At 41.1% G+C, this 20,218-nt stretch overlaps 1 protein-coding gene across 21 annotated transcripts in view; it reads right to left on the reverse strand.

Annotated features, from left to right (window-relative positions):
• Lrrc49 (leucine rich repeat containing 49) overlaps positions 1-20,218 on the reverse strand; it is a 107,256-nt gene that overhangs the window by 72,476 nt on the left and 14,562 nt on the right. For all 21 annotated transcript variants that reach the window (NR_199174.1, NM_001436459.1, NM_001134469.2 and 18 more), the window contains 2 exon segments: positions 15,438-15,581; positions 18,022-18,088. Coding sequence is in view for 8 of the 21 variants with exons in the window: in NM_001436459.1 (NP_001423388.1) it covers positions 15,438-15,581; positions 18,022-18,088 (211 nt within the window). In the remaining 13 variants the exon portion in view is untranslated.

Consider the following 20,218-nt stretch of genomic DNA (forward strand, 5'->3'; position numbering starts at 1 on the left):
ACCATAGAGAGGCAAAGTTACTACATTCAGGGGAGCTTTGGTATCAACATCTGAACCCTCAATTAAAACATAAATAAGTTAGTTTTAATTCCAGAAAAACAAACAAACAAAAACTTACTGAAGTTCAACACAGTGGTCCAAGACTAACTTTGAAAAAACTCATTTACTGTGTCTAATAATCTGAGTCTGCTATATCAAAAATGTATTGATTTTAACTGAGCATTAAAAGGCCTACATTAAGGCCTTGTTTTTATAGAGTATTCAAATTTTTTGTTCTATTGTATTTATTTCTCTATGAATGCTCTGTCTTCTGCAGACCAGGTGCATAACTCGTGCCCATCCTTGAAGGCCAGAAAAGAGCATTGCATCCCCAGGACGAGAGCTACAGCCAGTTATAAACGTCCAGCTGGGTGCTGAAAACTGACCTGAGTTCTCTAACACAGCAGCCAGTGCTCTTAACCACAGAGCTGTCTCCCCAGCCCCTTAAAGCCTCCGTTTCTTTATAAACATCTTTATTTTCTTTTTAAGACTTTGTAAGTTGTTTTTGTTGTTGTTTAAAGAAATTTTTTAAGTTTTGAAACTTAAATGTCATTATCATTTCCCCCTTCCCTCATGGATCCCCCTCAAATTCATAGCTTCTTTTTCTTTAACTGTTGTTACATGCATATAGTCCTAAATGTATAAATACAACTGGCTCAGCTGCTATAACATTACTTGTATGTATATGATTTCAGAGCTGACATTAAGTATTGGATTCCCTCGGGTAGCTGTCAATAAATATCCTGCCTTCACCTTCAGAACTCAAATCAAGACTACACTGAGGCAGGATGCTCAAGTCTTTTCTCTTTAAGGAAAAGCCAACATGACAATGTTATTGTCAAGGGCTCAACAGTTGCAACACATCTCTTTTGGAGGTAACTCTTTCACACAGAGAACTATGGCAGCACAGCTAAAATATTAATATACATCAGCAGGGAAAGAAAATACCAATACCCACAGAAATATTTACAGAGCACGTCATTAATTGCTCATCACCTTACATTTCTTGTACTTAAAATCTACTGGAAATTGTATTCCACAACTTCTGAAGTATGATTTAAGACATTTAACATAGTTTTAAAATATAATACTGCTGAAAATAGAACTGAAATTATGAGCTCTACGACTGATGAGGGGATTAGAAATCCTGATTTTTCTAAAAAATTATGACTTTGCAGATGAACTCATCTCCTCTGCTTAACAGTGGTCTCCATATTCCCTAACTCTGTAACAGAACTGGATGACTCAGCAAACTGCCTGTATGGAGCATCCATTACTCATGACTCAGCAATCTGCCTGTGTAGAATGTCTATTACTCGGGCTATTCTTAGTGACTCTTCCTACAGAGGAATAAGGAGGAAGCAAGGTGAAGACACAGGGTGTGGCAATGCAGCAAACAGGGCAAAGAGGACTGGAAGAAAACCACCTTTATTCTTGTTTCTGTTATTTAAAAAAGTCAGAGTACAATATGCATAGCAGAAATTATTTCAATTTGAAAAGTTATAAATGAATTTATAGAGCATGTTTGAGAACAGAAAAAAAGAGAAAACAGTATTCATTAAAAGACTAAATTAATTCCAAGTTACCTGCTACAGCCTTCTCTTTGCGACAGACACACATGTGTTATCCAAGGCTGTAACTACTAAGCCATCTACACATCGTTCTCACCATACGTCTGCTCGTGTTTCAGAAAGGCATTAATATTCTTAGCTGCTTTTCCAGTTTCCTACCCTTTCTATGGCAATTGACATCAATCAATCTAGCTGTATCCTGCTTTTCTAATCCGATTTTCATAATATACTGTTATAATCTCACCCAGAAAAAAAACTCAAGGAGGCATTAAAAATCAGACTAGAAAATGGGTGCTGATGCTAACTAGGGAGTTTCTCCCTTAGACTCTAGAAGCACCACTTTAATCAGTATGAGGAAAATGACTCAGTACCTCTATCTCATAATTTATGGCCTTCCTGTATTTGAATATGGACCTGAAACTTACATTACAAGCTGGGTCAAAAAAAAAAAAAAAAAAAACAACTTGACAAAAGTGGAGCCTGGTGTGCAGACCTCTAGGGCTCCTCACTAAGCTGTCAGGGAGACCCAGAGTAACTCACGTTTTGTTGTGTCTGACTATCAAAACCACTAACTTCTACAGAAAAAAATCACCATAGGAAGACTGGGCAGAAACACCAAGGTGTAAAGAAAAGAACTGCTATGTCTACACTTGAAGTTTATAGGAAACATAAGGAAAACACAGCATCAGGAATCAAAAAACTGTAAAGTTTATGGAAAGTGTGGTGCATAACTTCTAGAAGACAAAAAGGCAATTACTACTTAAGATTGAAAATCAGATTATTAAATAAGAGTTTGCTTTCTAAAGAGTTAATTTCAAGGTATAACTAGAGAAGCAATAAGGATGCAGAGATGCACCCAGGAGAATTAGAATGACAGAAATTATAAAGAGAGATTAAGATATAAGCAATATGATGAGACAGACTGCACTATATTCTGAGTGGTTTAGTAGAAAAAAATTGAAGGTACTCTTTATGAAAATGCACACACAGAATGTTCCTATAGGTGTGTTAACAAAAATTATGATTATTTTCAAATCTACATAGCACCTGGAAAAATAAAGATGGTGAACCTGTGATGGGGCAGCCTATCCCAGAGAAGTTTTCATGGCGACTGAGGAGTATTTGCAGATTATTTACCCATGCTCTTTACACAACGTTCTTATGTACTAAAAGGAAAATTATACAAAGAAAACATGCTGAAAATATATATCATATCATATCAGTATCATAAAGTGTGAATCTATGGGAAATGCTTTGAGTACAGTGGTAGACCAGTGAGTGGGAGAGGAGAGTGGCTCCAGAGAAATTCATTTTAATTAGCACTTATTTGATAAACATGATGCTTCATTTTCTTGGGGAAATAGGTCTTTTCAATTAAACATAGCCAAGAAAATAGATAACCATGTCTGGATAAAATGAACTCTCACCTACTATCTTGTAGCACATGGAAGTTAATTAAAGGTAGCTCATAGTCCTGAAGAGATAAAGCTGTAAACCTTCTAGAACACTGAATAACACAGTCATGACTCTGCAGTGGGAAGAAGAGTCCTCAGACAGGACACAGAAGACACTGATGACAGAGGGGACAAGGTACAGATGATGCCATCAAACCTGAAAGCTTCCACATACCAAAAGTTGTTTTTAAAAAGTGAAAAGAACAAGCCATGAAAAATGGAGTCTCTGTAGACATCTAGACAGATACTGAGACAGAGATAGACAGAGGGAGAGATAGATATAACCATAGAAGACACAGAGAGGGGAGAGGGGAGAGGGGGGAGAGGGGAGAGGGGGGAGAGGGGAGAGGGGGGAGTAGGGAGAGGGGAGAGGGGAGAGGGGAGAGGGGAGAGGGGAGAGGGGAGAGGGGAGAGAGAACGAGTGCTGAATCTAGACTGTCAGATAACATATAATCAATAGTCTAGACTGATACTTCATCATAGATGATGGACAAAATGTTTGAAAGACACTGGTGCCTTTAACTTATAAAGTAAGTGCAAGTCTAAAACAATAAGAATTACAGAAATGAATTACACAGATGCTCAGTGCCAACTGTTTCTGATAAATTTAGCATTTCCAATAAATTAGCCAGATTATAATAAATTCACACACACACACACACACACACACACACACACACACACACACACACACACTCCTTTGTTTCTACCTAGGAGAAATAGGGCTTTGGGTCCACTAAAATAAATAGATAAATAAAAATATGAACGCTATCCATAGTATCTTTATACAAGCCAAAAAAAGAAAAAGAAAAAGAAAAACAGAAAGAAGATTGGAAAACAAGCAAGCAAATGCTATGATGGCTTTTCTCCAGTGGAATCCAACCAACAATTGAAAAACTATGATAAACACAAATGATGACTGTCAAAAAGTATGAGGAAGAATCTGTTTATCTGCTCATGTACTACACAATGGCCTCACAGCTAAGGACTACGCACAGAGTATAACCTCAGTGTGTACAGCCCATACCACCCAGGCTTTCATATAGTGTCTATGATGTTAATCCAATGACAAAACCACCTAAGACTACATTTTCAAGCACACATGACATGCTATGACATGATATGCAGTTATACACACTTTATATAAAGTACCAATGTAGACAAAATTACCCAGAGACAGATATCAGAGTACCTCTAGGGTATAGACAGAACTGACTAGAAAAGGAGGTATAGGAGAACTTTCTGGAATAGAACATTTCAGACATCTTGATCTGGCTAGCAGTTATAAAAGAATAAAAACACACTGAATTATATAGCTAAGATGATATATTTTATTGCATCTAGACTATAACTCAATCAAGTCTAGAGGAAAGTCCTCAGCCATGTGGGACCATGGAGGATGCAGTATGCTATAGAAGCTCCTTCCTGTCTACAACAGTCTCAGGCAGTGACCACTCATTCTGTGTATCTATAATACGCAACAAATAAAGCAGAGCTGTGTAGGGTGCTCCACCAAGACTGATGACCTGAGTTCATTTCACTGAACTTGAAGCTCAATGCTTAGGCTAGATGGACTTGTCAGAGAACTTCCAAGATCTGCTTGTGTCTACTCCACAATGCTGGGTTATGGTATGATGTTAGGAGAGATCTGACTCTTGACAAATTGTTCTCTGACTTCCACACCAATGCTGGGACACAATTCCCCTTCCCCAGCCTCACAAAACAAAAATGAAAATAAACAAATAAAATAAATGAATAAATTAAATAAAATAATTAATAAATAGTAAAATATGAACTATTGACAGTTTCTTACTTTGAAACTTCTTTTCTCCATTTCAGAGTTGCTCAGCTTCTCCTCTTTCCCTCTGCACTGTTTGGCAGGGCATAGGCAGCCTCTCTGAGCCTACCTCAGTGGTAGCATAGAACAGAGCTCCACAAATATGGCTGTGCTCCTTTTGCTACAGCCTGTGCTTAATTATAGGAGTAGATGGAAGTACGGTCATTTCCTGCGAAGCCATCTATCCCCTGAGCTTAGGTTCTCCCTGGTCTAGTCCTGTCCCTTCTGAAGACAGGGTACTGTCTCAATTATGCAGAGCACTATCCTGTCACTTAGAAGACTGTCTCTGTATGAGCTTGCCTAAATTGTCCTGGTCATTAGAGTAAGCTCATGTGCCCTTCAGAGGGCCATCACAGAAGGAAAGATGAGCTCTCAGCACTGAGGAAAGGAGTCATAAAGAATGCACAGCTCCTTAAAAAAAAAACAAACAAACAAAAACACAGTCTGAGAATTTGTATTTAAGTTGGAGAATGTAGGTCACAATGCTGTATTTATTGTGTATGCTTGGGTTGAAGGCCCATGAATACACACAGTACATGCTCCTACAATATTGCCCAATAAGGTTGGAAATAATCAAGAGCACAAACACAAAACAATAAAAGGGACAATTTGCCAGGAAGAAATATCAATTTCAAAGTTATATTTTTAGCACATAATTCAAAATACTGACCATGTAATAGATAAATATTGTTGACAAGATAGGCAATATAACAAACTTCATAAAACCAATCCATATTCACTAAACATAAAGCCCTTAAATTAGAAAAGAGAGTTATGATAAAATGAATAAGAAAATCACATATTTCAAAAAGTAAAAAGATAATCCAGGGGCTTGGGAAAAGGTCTCAGTGGTAATCCACTTGCTATGAAAGCAATCTCTGGCATCCATGTAGGAGTCAGACATTCAGTTGCACACCGGTAACCCAGCATTGCAGGGTAGAAACAAGCAGATCCTGGAACTTCTCTGTCAAGTCTGTCTAGCTGAAGCAGTGGGCTTCTATTGGGAGCCAGCAAGCTAATAAATAACTAGAAGGTGATCTGCATGAGATGGTCTGCCTCGGATTAAAATAATCTGTGACAGATTTGCTCTTCCAGACAAGGCCCAGCAAAAATCATTTTAGAAAAAAATATGCTTTTCCTGTTATTATCAAAATATATATAATAATCACTAGGTATTAGCCCACCCTTTTGAGCAGATCTCTGCAGAACCTCAATGATGTACTGTTTTATAGTGATGCTATATAGGCAAATAGATGACTTCATAAGTCTTAATGATGGTCCTATAAAATTTCCTAAAATTATATTAGTATTTATTAAGCTCTTTTATACTGGGACTGCTATTAGGTCCTTTCTAATAGTTAAAACTGCACTGAGAATTCTGCCAGTCTCCCATGTGTTAATTGCTTCTTGATAGGAATCAGGCATTCTACTACTCAAGAGTACATTCCAAGAGGTTGTAAAACCATTAGCCAAAGGTCATAAAAAGGGAACTAATGATTTATTATAAGTGCTAGGACAGAAGATAAAATGTTGACTGGGTTTATCTACACAAACTTCACTAACAGCCTAGTGATGGTTTTTACCCCTCAATGAACCTGTGGAGCTGTGGCAGGTGAGGAGTACTCCTAATGGATAAGCATGTAATCGTTCACTGTTGTAAACTTCTTATTCCACTTATGATTTTAAATTATATGTAAACTTGTGATGAACGCTTTACCATGTGATCATGTATTCTGCTAGATGTATAAGTGCTGAGGACAAATAGAGGAGAGCAAATTTACACTTATTCACCTTTTACATTCATTCTGGTTTTCCCCCTTTTTCTTAGAGAGCTTTCATAGGAAACTTTTTACAATTTAGAAATAAACACTAAAGTCACTTTTCAAAGTGTCCCTTTTCCTTCCTGCAACTTCCGACTAGCAGGCTGAAAGTCAGAGCCATGCAGTTCCTGCTGAGACAGAACAAAGACTATTTTACTTAATCCTTTGCTGTTTTAGGATGAGGTGCTAAGTATCAGAGACTGCAGAGGAACAAGGAAGGCAGGTCAGCTACAGTAGCAAGGTAACACGTTTAGATAAGTAAACTCGTAATTATTATACAGTAGCCCTAAGTCCCTCATAAGACCAAAGTCTTATACCTATATCTCTTAAGATAAAATTCTTACCGTCTGCTGACACTCTTCCCTCCACTGCCTCAAAGAGAACTGACAGGAAAGAACACCATGAGGGAGCTGGCCCTCATCAGGCTGCAAGCTCAGTGACAAATCCTATCTCAAAGCCCAGAATGGAAAGTGACGGAAAGGCACACAATCTCCTCCTCTGGCCTTTGCATGCTCACCCTACCTCCATACTCCTTGAATAAATTGTACGCATATTTTCTTCCTCAAACCACATGCAGCCAAAACATAGTGTTTGAAAATACTTTGAATTAAATGATAATGATAAAAAATATTCAAGGGGCTGGAGGTAGAGCATTTGCCTTCATGGGTTCATTCCCGGCGCTGGGGGAAAAGACTATTTCATTTTTTAATTAAAAAATATTTATAGTGTACACATATGTGTTCATGCATGCATGTGTACCTGTGTATGCAGGCATGCAAGCATGCTTGGAATTTAGTTGTACTCCAGCAAACATGAAAATCATCACATACTTGGAAACAACCATACTTGATGCAGGATTCTTCCTGCATGGAGTTCCATACAAGGTCGGCCTCCAACAAAGACAGATGTAGGCCTTGGCCCAGGCCTACAGGCGAGAGGACTGTGGATTCTAGGCCTGCCTGGGCAAGACAGGAAGACCCTGTCTGAAAAGACCCTGCTCCTCCTGCTAACAATGATTATGACAAAGACTACAAAATTCAAGATCTGTAGTTAGAAAATAAGAGTGGCTCTTGGAAAGAAGCTATATCTATAAATGCTGAGATTATAAAAATAAATACTAAAAACTAAAATATCAAATATCCAGTATAAGAAAATAACAGGAAACAAGAGAGATGGGGGGTGGAGGGGGAAGTCAACAAAATTATGGTTTTTAAAGGCTATAAAGAGGTTCAGGAAACCCAAAAGCTGGTTCTTTGAAAGAACTATTGAAATAAACAATATTCATCAAGAAAAATGAAATCCTAAGTAAAACATTATTAGAAGTAACAATGGGGGCAGGAATATAGATAGAGTGACTGCAATGAAAACAACAAAGACAAGTGTCCTTATATTATAGGAAACTATCAAAACAGCCAAAGTCAAACCCACCCAGCCAACTGCCAATTAACTCCCACTAAATGGCTGAGGAAGGCATTACATTTACCTCCCATCTGGAGATTTCTAAGTATAGAAGCAAAGTGGTAAGTCAAAGGATATGCAAGTGCAGGGCCTTCTGCAATCCGTCTGTGGTGGGCCAAGCATCACAGCATCAGAACCAGAAAGGTAAGAGGAAAAGGAATTGTGGGTCATGTCATGAAGTGTAGATGTAACTATTATCGACAACCTCAGCAAAAGCCTTCAGGACTGTGCACAAACTACAGCCTAGAATATGTGAGCAAGATGGATCCGAGTTTTTCCATGTTCCATAGATAAAGAGTGACATCTAATATGACCTATGTAAAAAATATTTTAACAAAATCCAATTATTATTCATAATGTAAACTCAAAGCAAATTGAAACAGAAGACAACGTCATGGGCTGGAGCGACGTTAGTCTTGTGCTGCGAGCATGAAGACCTAACTCTGGATCCCTACCCCCAGGTAAAAAGCTGGCATGGTCGTACACAACCATCACGGCTGACGGGTACTCAGTGCAGTACGCTCCAAGTCCTGTTCTGCCCTGCATGCACACAGACAGGCACTCTACCCATACACCCATATGCATGCACCACACACAGTTTCTTCCAATTGATAAATGGCAGCTAATGAATGTAGCCTGAATGTGTGCATCCTTGGGCTTTAGTTCTACTCCAACAAACATAAAGATCATCACACACTTCAAAACAACCCTACTACTTGATGCAGGATGCTGCCTGCACAGAGCTCTATACAAAGTCAGCCTCCAACAACAGCTACACGCAATTCAGTTTCTTTAAAATCAGAAATAATCCAAGAATCCACCTGCTCTTTTGACTCAGCCTCATGCTAAAGGTTCTTCTAGCTCAGTGGAACACAAAACAATCACACTCAGTATCTAGTGAGGGGCCTTCACTTGACGGTTCCTCCCATATATCCTCCCACAGCAGAGGGGCAGCAGGCTCCTCCTGTGAAGGAGTTAACTCCATTCCTCTACTCACTACCTGCCTCTCAGACCTTTCACACAGGCTCCTACAGTGAACACAGACTGTTTAGAAGGAAAGAGAGGTTCAATCCCTGACTGTCTATTGTAATGCTAAGTGCTGGTTTCCAAGTCTGCACATAGCCTGAGGGACTCTGCCCCCAGTTAACTCTGATTGGTAAATAAAGAAGCCAGCAGCCAGGAGCTAGGGAGAAGAGACATAGGAGGGTTTTAGATTTTGGGGGGAGGGGGACAAGGGTGGAGGAGGTAGAGACCACAAGAAAGGAAAGAAGCAGCAGCAGCTGTCAGATAGAGAAGAGGTACAGGAGAGAGGAGAGAAGAGATGGCTATGGAAGAAGAACAACATGCAGAGTGGAGGAGAGCGGCCACGGCCTCTGGACCAAGAGAACATGGCCAAGAGGGCTGCCCAAGTGGGTTAAGAGCAAGCAAGATGGAACATAGAAATTAGTTAAGTGTAACTTGAAAGTGGATTTTAACAGCATGGAGGGCAGGCAGTTTCCCAGTTATTGTGCTGTTTAAGGCTTGCTAAAATATAAAAGCAATGTGTGTCTTTCATCTGGAAACATAAATGGCCGAAGGCAGGAAAAAACCCTGTGCCAGGATTTATTAATGTTTTTTACTATAATCACCAAAAAAAAAAAAAAAAAAAAAAAAAAAAAAAAACACCCAAAAGTCTAAATGGAACACCAGTTTAGATAATGTGCAGACATATTAATAGAATACGTGCTCAAAGCAAGGTTGTTATAGACAACGTCAATGAACAAAAATCAACAATGATTCTATATGACACTAACAGTATCAAATCAACTTTAACAAAATTTTCATAGCAAAAAGCATGTCAGCTCTTTGTAGGGTTTCGAGACAACTGACAATGATTTTACATCTCATGGTTTCTGTGCTTCCTTCCACAGAGAGCTAATCCGTGTGCGCATCTCTGGAGAAGACTACTTCTCCCACTTCCAGCATTCCCTGGTTGCCTCTAGTTCTCTGGCTAAGGCTGAGTACTCATGGGATTTCCATGTCTATTGTTCAGCTCATGTCTGGGCAGTCATATTAGTGAGACTTTATGGGTACAGCTTCTGACACTACTAGAAGGCAGTCTCACAGCAAACTCTGATCTTCTGTCTCATATAATCTTCCTGCCTCTCCCTCCATGGAAAATAATCTAACTATTGTTTTAAAGAAGGAAGCAGGAAGCAAAGAACCAATTTCTCATTGGTCAAGAAATCAGGTGACGGGCTGAGGTAACCAGGTTATCTTCAGAGCAATGTTTTCAACGAGTAGAAAAGAACAGATGAGGAAAGAATAAGAAGAGGCCCTAGGAAGCGCAAGGCCCTGGGTTCGGTCCCCAGCTCCGAAAAAAAAGAACCAAAAAAAAAAAAAAAAAAAAAAGAATAAGAAGAGGCAGGCATGCATCCTTGGAGTGTTCTCAGTCCCCATAATGGGACCGTGTGGACATGTGTGGAGCAGCCATGCTTCAGTAGTGACTTGTTATTCTCGACTGCAGCAAAGCCTTTTAAAAGTGCTGTCTACATGTGCACATGGTATTGGATGTTATTTGTGCCACGTGAAATAATGAAAAATCTTAAACATTATGATTACTGGGAATCAAAACCATAAGATAGAACACTAATAGCCAGTATTAAAGTAGGTGAATCTCAAGGCATGGTGTCAACAAAAGCAGGACACAGAAGATACATACCTGAGTCAGTGTCATGCAAAAAGTGCTTAAAATCATAAAAGCCTATTCCTTTGTGTTTTTAGACAATTAAAAAATAAAATATATTGAGTGGAGCTGGGAGGTAGCATGGTTCTGACTAGTATGAGTTCTGACTAGAGTGTGTGAAGCCCTGGGGCTGATCCCTAGCACTGAAGAGAAAAGGAGACGGAAACAGAAGTGTGGAGAGTAAGCAACACCTGAACTCAGAACCAGGGCTACCTCTGTGAAGGCAGAGCAGCACAGAAGGGACCCAGAGGCCTGGGCTGTGCTCCAGAGGGTTTCATTCATTAGGCTGGCTGAGAGCTACCAACACTGATGTGACGTTACAAGGGCATTTTATGATTTTCTCTCTCGAAGTGGAGCCTCACTCCAGCTCACGCTGAGCTGGAAGCCACCATGTAGCCTAGAATGGTAAAGTTCCTGCCTCTTCAGCCTCCTGAGAGTTGGGAGTACAGGCCTGAGTACACACCCAGGCTTTAATTTGTAAAAGGGAACAACACCATGGAAACAAAAGAGCTTGACACTGACTCGCTTTCCAAGAAAAGACTGTCAAACAAACACGAATCCTGACACTGAGTGCATGAGAGGTCTCTGTTCCTCGGTAACGTATTTCCTTCCCAGAGCAGAATAAAAATATTGTTTCAATGTGAGTAAATTCTCAAAAATTGAGAATGCAGGAGAGTTATCATGGACAGATGAATATTTTGGATGAAGTTCAGGAAGCTGATGGAACTTCCTGGATGGTCCTGATCAGAGGGACATCTGTGGGAACCACAAGAGGGGTACTGCACTTGATACAGTTCTTCACTCCAGCAAGCGGTGACCATGACAGTCATACTCATTCTGGACATGCAAAAATGCAAAGATCAGGCCTGAGTCACATGATGAAGCACATCAGGTGGCTGTGTAATTAAACTTCTGTCTGTTCAACAGCAAATCCTGAACCAAGCCCTCCCCTTCACGCATATAAGCACATAAGCACATAAGCATACAGAGCAGCTGCCTGAAGGACTCGTAGCATGAACTCCAGACCTGTTCTCTCAACAGCATGTACTACTGTAGAGTGGGATGGGCACATGGTTAGTAATGGCCACAGTAGACTAAAACAAAGTCCTTCTACCTCACAAAGTTAAAAAAAAAAATCAGTTTTTTGAGACAAGGTTTCTCTGTGTAATAACCCTGGGTGTTCCAGACTGTCTTTGTAGACCAGGCTGGCCTTGAACTCACAGAGATCTACCTGCCTCTGTGTGGGATGATGTCATACAGCTGAGGCAGGTACAAGATAGAATGAGGCCTGTCATTGGATGAGAAGGAAGGATGGGCGGGAGAAAAGTTTGAGGAAAGAGGAGGAGACTGGAATGGGGGAAGAAGGCAGGAGAAGTCACGAGAGAACATGGAGGCTGATGTTAAGATTCCGCTCTGTGTATTTACAGGTTGTTATGAATATTCTTAAGGGATGGATGTGTATAGGGCTTTGTATGTTTAGGTGGGCAATTATATCTTATCATTTGGATCAGAGGTTATTGTGTTGTGTGTTCTTTCTTGTGGAGAATTGAGTTTGGGAAAGTGTGTGGTGGCAGAAACACTGGGCCGCCATGGAGTTGGGATGTGTGTTTCTGGCAAGATATCTACCAGATATCTTGGGGCACTGCACCTAGAGCAAGAAAAAATAAAGCAAAAATCTAATTTTATAGCAACACTTCTGCATCCCAAGGACTGAGATTACAGGCGTGTACCACCATGCCCAGCATGAAGTAAAATGTGTATTTCAGCAATTACCTAGTAAGTCAGCAGTTTTCCTTCCACTCATTCCACTGAAGGAATGTCCAGTGTGTTCAACACAAGTTACACAATCTAATAACCAACTGAGAGGGAGACAGAGAAACACACACACACACACACACACACACACACACACACACACACACACTCATACACTTTATCCTTAAAGAAGGGCTCAAACACCAAGCCATTACCCAATGTGAGCTTTTATTTTAAAAACCAGCTGAAGATCTGGGGGTCATTCAAAGACAGAGCATTTGCCTAAAGATTACCAGACAGGGCTGGAAAGGTGGCTGAGTGGCTAAGAACATGTACTGTACCTTCAGAGAATATGGTTCAGTTCCAAGCACCCATGTCAGACAGCTCACAACCACCTTTAACTCCTACTTCAGAGATGTGATGCCTCTGGCCTCCTCATGCATGTATACCCACAATTAAAATTAATAAAAAAAAATCTTTAAGATCACTAGCCATTAAATGGGAAAAAAACAAGTATGGTAGAACAGACCTATAACCTCAGCGCCTGGGATATGGAAGCTGGAACATTAGGTGGGGTCAATCCTTGGCTACAGAGAGAATTTAAGGCAAGCATGGGCACCACGAGAACCCAATTTACCCCAAATCTCCCACCCTCCCAAAGAAAGAAGTCTGATAACTGACCCTGAGGACAAGGAAAGATGAAGAAAAACATGTAACCTCCATTTTTAAAGTCTTTTGGGTTTTTATGCAAAGGTTGCATGCCAGGGCATAGAAGCTCACACCTGTAATCGTAGTACTCGGCGGGCACAGGCAGGTAGATCCATGTGAGCTCCAGGCCAGCCAGAGCTATACAGGAAGACCTGCTGCCAATACAAACACACAAATAAGGTAAAGGGAATCCGTTTACCTATCTAAAAATGGTAGAGGATCCTTTAGAATTGACCTAAACTAAAGAGCTGAACTACACCTTTACTCTTAAAGGTATACTCAATTTCCTTTGTTACATGCATTATATCATTATGAAGGATATGTGTATGATACTGCTGTCTTTTTAAGATTCATAAATGGATACAGTTTCCTTTCTAGAAGATGCTGCTGCTGTCTCAGCTGCCAAGGTGACCAGCAGAAACAGCATTCACCGGCAATTTGGTGAGTTCCTGGATGAGCAGCATGTGCTTTCCAAGGGAAAGCCAAAATCCAGGCAGGGACATGCTAAGTCAGCAGATTTCTGCCCCCAACTGACCGGGCTCTTTGGATGCTTCCCAGCCCCTATGTCCTGAGGACAGAGTCCTGACTGAGCAGCTTGCAAAGACTCAGCACACAACAATGTTATCCTGTCTGAAAGCTTTGAAAACAAACAGCCCCACCCCACCATTATCTCCAGCCTGGAGAGGACTTGACAACTCCAGTATTTCATCCAATATGGAGAGCACCTGACACAACTCAGAAATTGTACGGTAAATCCATGTCTTGGAAAAGTTGGTTAAGTCTCCTCTCTCTCAAAAGACATAGGCACTAGCTGCCTTAGACTTTCTGGGAAGAGAGAAAGTGAAACCAGTCTGCATAAGAAGCTTGGGGAGAAGACATCCTCTGTTCCTCACTTCTGCATTCCAGAGAGCACACTGAACTCTGTCCTCAGGAAAGGGTCCTGTTAGGATGTGCCTTTAAAAGTGCGTGAATGACATCCGTTTTCTACAGTGTTGAAACAAAGGAAGCTTTCAAATGATGATATTTGGTAGTATCGTAGCGTAAGCTGGAGATGTGCTTCTAGTACATTCCATCTCTGTATCAGTACATGAAGGCCTCTGCATCAGGATACTATTTAGTTGCCTACTTCCAGTAATAGCATCAAGTCTTCCTGCAGGGCAGAAGAAGGGACAGGCACCCAGGTCCTCATGCCACAGCAGAGGAGCCTACACTCCCATCCTGGAGTGAGGAGGAAAGCATCACATGGTTTAAGCCCCACTGTTATAATCCAGCCAACACAGCACAACGGTCAAGTCCACTGGTTCTCGGCCTTCCTAACACTGAGATCCTTTAACACAATTCCTCATGTGGTGGTGATCCCCAACCATAAAATTATTTTTGTTGCTACTTCATAAGTGTAATTTTACTATTGTTATGAATAGTGATGTAAATATTTGCATTTTCTGATGTCATAGGCCACCCCTGTGAAAGAGTCATTTGACCTTCAAAGGGGTCACGACCCACAGGTTGAGAATCACACTGCTTAAGTTGAGCTCAGGTCTTGCCCTGACAATTTATCTCTTCCCATTCTGTTCACACACTAAGGTACTGCTATGACTTCTTTAGAGCCAGCAAGCACAAAGAGACACAAATGACAAGCCCAGTTACTTCATTTTAGACAAATCTGAACTGAGATCCAAAGACTGCCAGTGCTTCACCCAGGGTCACACAACTGGTTAGAGGTCAAGTAGCTGAGACCAGAACTGGCCTCTGCAATCCTGATCACTCTTCCCTTCACATCAAGGGGCTGCCTTAGAACTACCAAAAGACACTCGTGTGAACATCTCTATCTGCGCTCAGCCTCTCCTGGGAACAACAATCCCTCAGCTGTCACTCACTAACAGCCTTGTCATCCTTTCTAATTCAGTGCCCAGGACAAGGGGATGAGGATTCAGTGAGGGATGGGGATTCAGTGACTGTGCACCAGCTGCTTCACTTAGAGGTGACATTTCCCCCACATAAGACACTGAGCATCTGCATCACTTCCTTTGCAGAGAAGCGGAACTCATCTGGAGTCCACTGTGTACTCACCACGAAGGTGATCTGGTTGTGGCGAAGGTTAAGTTCTGTTAGTGAATCCAGACCGTTGAGATTGTCAACATGACTCAAGAGGTTCCTGGCAAGGTTTAAAACTCTCAAGTCACACAAATGATTAACATTTTCAATTTTGGTAATCTGTTAAAAAAGAGGGGGGAGCATGATTAGTATATAAATGTTACAAAAGTACAAAAACAAATTGTTCACGTCACCAAATTGAGTGCAAATTTATATGGAGATATTTAAAGTCCATTTAAGTGTGTCATGTTGCAAGTCTTAGGAAGTTAATCAGCTTGTGAGTATTAGCTAAGGCTCCTAGTTGATAATTTAACCAGGATAAACATATCAAGTAAATTTCCTCATATAATGAGGCCCTTTGGAGCTGCTCTAAGGCTGTTAGGTGCCATGCCTACACACTACCTGCAAGAGAGACAACTCTGACCTCAAGCCACAGGCTCACTTTGATGAGGCAAATGAAGCTTCTCAGAGCACAAGCAAAGGACAGGTCTGACATGGGATTGCCAGGACTTGAGAGCAGGGAAGAGTCTGAGTGGAAAAATTGAAAGGAGTAGGAGCCCCTGAGGGAGGAAAGATGGACTCTGAAACAGAAATACTTAGGACAGGAGACAATGCTCAGGTAGGCTGCAATGGTGAGCACTGGCCTGTAGAACAAAACAACTTAGTTTGTGGAAGCCACACAGGCACATAAGCAAAGAGCCACAACAGGGAGCCTAAGTTCCCATCCTGAACAGGAGGGCACAGCATGGTTTTAAGCCCCGCTGTTATTTCTCAGGCAACACAGCACAGCAGGATGAATGTCCCCAACACAGGATGGGGGAGGGAAACTCATCAACCTCTTCACAGGACACCCTTAAGAAACAGTGAGTCACTCATGCAACACTTTCATTAAGAAGATATATTTGAGGGACTAGAGAGAGCCTTAGGGTTGAGAGCTTGCTGAAGTTATGAAGGACCAGAATTTAGTTCCCAGCTCCTACATGAAGGCTCACAACTGCCTGTAACTCCAGCTCCAAGGGATCCAATGTCCTCTTCTGATGCAAGTGCACATACATGTGCACATACACATACACACACAAACATGTATGTGCAAAGGCACACACATCTTTTTTTAATAGAATCCACCATCAGTGGATATAAACCTGCCCTTTTAGATTGCTATACCATTTACTACTTTTTAAATCTAATAATTTAAAGCATGTTTGCTAAAAGAATCTCTTTTTAGATTCATAATACAGTTTCCATGCTGTAATCTAGACTCTTCCGCAATCTCATCCAGATTCTTCCTAGGCTCACGAAGAGACATATGTATGGGTGTATTATAAATTGATAATATATGAAGGTAACCTGTGGTCATGTTTAAAATTTGATCTAAGATTATTCATCTTATTGATTTAGAGTGAAATAAAGTTATATATAATTTTAAAAAGAAATAAAAGGTTACAAACACTTTTAAATGGCAGAACTGTATAACTAGATATAGAGTAAAATGTTTGACACTAAATATATGATGTAATTTAAATACATGAACAACAAAATTGCGACATAGAGGCTATATAAAAGGAAACCAGTAATGAAAACACATGCCTGAAACACTCAAAATACAGAGAAAAAGCAGAACTAGAACAATCTACTCCTCAGACAAAACGATGGTGGGCACATTAAGAACAAAAGTCTAATTGTGAGCCACGCTGACTAGAGCCTAGGCTTCTGAACACAGGAGAGCTGTATGCGCTGGTGTTTGGATAAAGACAACTTTCCCACCCATGGATAAGGAAAGGAAAGTGTTTGTCAACCACAGGAAGGGTGTGTTCTCCCTGAGAAGGCTATTACTGAAAGAGCAGAATCTTCTAGAAGCACATTTGTATCTTTTTGAAGCATCTCTAGAAAAACAAAATATGGTAAGGCAGGTCAAAGTTCGGACTAGAAGCTAGAGCCAATCTCCCAGATTCCTAAGTACTCACCACTACTCTCATACAGGAGGCTAGGCCTTGATGTTTCCACTTTTGAAATATTTACTCAATCTGTCACCTTATATACCTAGCACTAACATGATCCTAACATGAGATTATTCCAACCGGTGTGCCAACTATAAGGTCTCCAGAAAACAGTTTCCCCATCTGCTGGTTAGTTTTCTATCACCTTGATACAAATCTGAGCTATTCAGGAGGAGGAACTATCAACTGAGGAAATGCCTCCATCGCACTGGCCTGTAGGTAAGTCGGTAGGGCATTTTCTTGATTGACTTATGTGGGACGCTCAGCCCAGTGTGTGCGGTGCTCTTGAGTTTTCCTAGTACCAACTGTCACAACTAAACAGGTCCCAGGGTCTCATCTGTGATTTACTTCTGAGAAACTAGGAACCTGCATCAAAAGGCTGAAGACCTTAGGCAGTCAATGAATCCATAAAGTAGCTCTTACGATTCAACGATAGCACGATCCTCAAAACACTTTTAACACAGACTTTCAAAAGAGAAGGGAGAGGGGTATGTGAGGATGGAAGAGGGAGGAAAGGAGGGGGAAGGGAGAGAAGAAAAAGAAGGAAAAGAGCTGTACGATACCTGATTTCCATGAAGGTCCAAGACATCTAAATTTTTTAGATTCTCCAGATTTGAGATTTTCTTGATTCTGAAAATCAGAATAAGCAGAATTGAAAAGAAATGCAGACACTTCACATCTGTGGCAAGGCAAAGCCTGCTAAGGCAGAAGGGTATACTCACTTTAATAGTTAAGTTCTTCCCACTGCACACACAGAGTAGTAACAGATGCATAAATGTCTTACTTTAGAGAAAAGCAATTCTACCCCTAACCTTGGGTCAGGGTGTGTGCTGGGGAGGAGAGGCAGTGCCAGGCACCGCGGCACATGCCCATAGTCCCAACTATTTGAAAGGCTAAAGCAAGATGATCGCTTGAGTCCAGAAGTTTGGAAATTCAGAGAGAGCCTGGAGCAACAGAGCAAGATGATGCTTTAAAATAAAAAATAAAAGAATTTCATTGCTAAAATTAAAACTGCCCTTGTGGTTAGGTCTACCCATGTTCTTCTCAATGCTGCCCTCTATGGCTACTTTACCTGCCTTGCTGCCCACAAGCACGCTCTTAGCATGAAAAGTACTTATTCTCAAGGTTCCTATGGATCCTACAGATTCACACCATAACTACTCAATAGGGAGAAGAAAATGACGTAAAACTCACGGTTACCACCAAGCCTATGTTACTTATTCCTGCTGTCATTATTTATTATCTCGAAGAACAATGTCTACCTTCGTCAATGCTACCAGAAGGCAAACCACCATGCTAGCACAGTGTACACCTAAATCTCATGAACGTCTAATGCTTTCAGACCTTAGCCAGTTGACATCATTGCCAGAACAAGGCCCCCTCCGCCACCCAGTTCAATCTAACCTACTGATAAGAGTCTTCCTCTCACCCCCGCACCACTGCAGCATGGCTTTAGTCCTTCCCACTTCAGAATACCACACTCCGCATAACCCACATACTGTGTCTCCTAAAACCTCAGCGTCTGCTCTTTTCCTGAAAACACACTACCCTACCAGTACTCCTAATTCACTTCACTCAGACCATGTGCCTCCGTGTGGACTCACAACCGTCACTGAAAGCAGGATATGTCACACTGTCCATCAAACCATGAGCATCCTTGTGAACTCAAAAGCCTTTACCTAAGGCCAGGTACTTCAAACCATCCTAGTTCACGTCTAAATACCTGGTTAATAGATGGTTTCTCTTTTCACTTTGTCTTTGTTTTGGGTTGTTTGGTTTTTGTTTGTTTGTTTGTTTTGCTCCTGGTATACCTAGAACACTTAGAGGGAGTTACAGAAGCCCAACCACGTGGCTTAGGCAGTGCCATGCTTTCCAACAACAATCTGACCTCATGGTTTTAGAGCATTCACTGATCCCATTCTGTCATCTTCCCTAAAACAGTGGTTCAAACCCTTATGTGAATCAGATTCAGCTGGAGAGCTTGGTAAAACAGCAATGATCAGCTCCTCCTAGTCCCCTTTGAACTAGCTTTGTCCTCCAGGGGGTTCCCATATTGAGTTATTCAAACGCTGGTTAAGCTGCTTGTCCAGAAATATGGTATGTGGGTGGGGGGTGTGTGTGGTAAAATGTGTGCCTATATGTGTGTGCATACATGTGTGCATGTGTGTGTGTGTGTGTGTGTGTGTGTGTGTGTGTGTGTGTATGCAGGCATGTATGAAGGTCTGAGGTTGATGTGAGAATGTCTTGCTCTACTCTCTTCTCGTTTGTTGTTGTTCAGTTTTGCTTTTCTTTTTGAGAAAGAATATTTCTCTAAACCTGAAGCTCACTATTTTGAGTACACCACCTGGCCAGCAAGCCCCTATAATTTATTATCTGCCTGTCTCTACTCCCTATCACTGGGGTTACAAGTACACATAACCATGCCTGGCCTTTAAGCGGAAACCTCATGTCCTCATGCTTGTTGGCAAGCATCTGAGCCATCTCTCCAGCCCCAGAATTATGGGTTTAACATTTTGAAACTTAATCTCCAGGGATTAAAAAAAACTCTTCACCCAGAACACTCTCTGATATAGGATCTCAATGGAACTCATGTGCTGTTATCAGAGCAATGAAATCATGTAAATGGCATCAAACCTGAGACCAAGGGCTGAAAGGACATAAAGGCAATGACACTGAAGAAGCTCCACTGGTCATCTGAACCTAGAAGCTTGTGTGCTCTGGTTCCACTGCCCGGGAATTTTCAAAAGAAGCTGGAGAAAT

This window comes from Rattus norvegicus, chromosome 8 (genome assembly GCF_021556685.1).
Source record: "Rattus norvegicus strain SHRSP/BbbUtx chromosome 8, alternate assembly SHRSP_T2T, whole genome shotgun sequence".
NCBI lineage: Eukaryota > Metazoa > Chordata > Mammalia > Rodentia > Muridae > Rattus > Rattus norvegicus.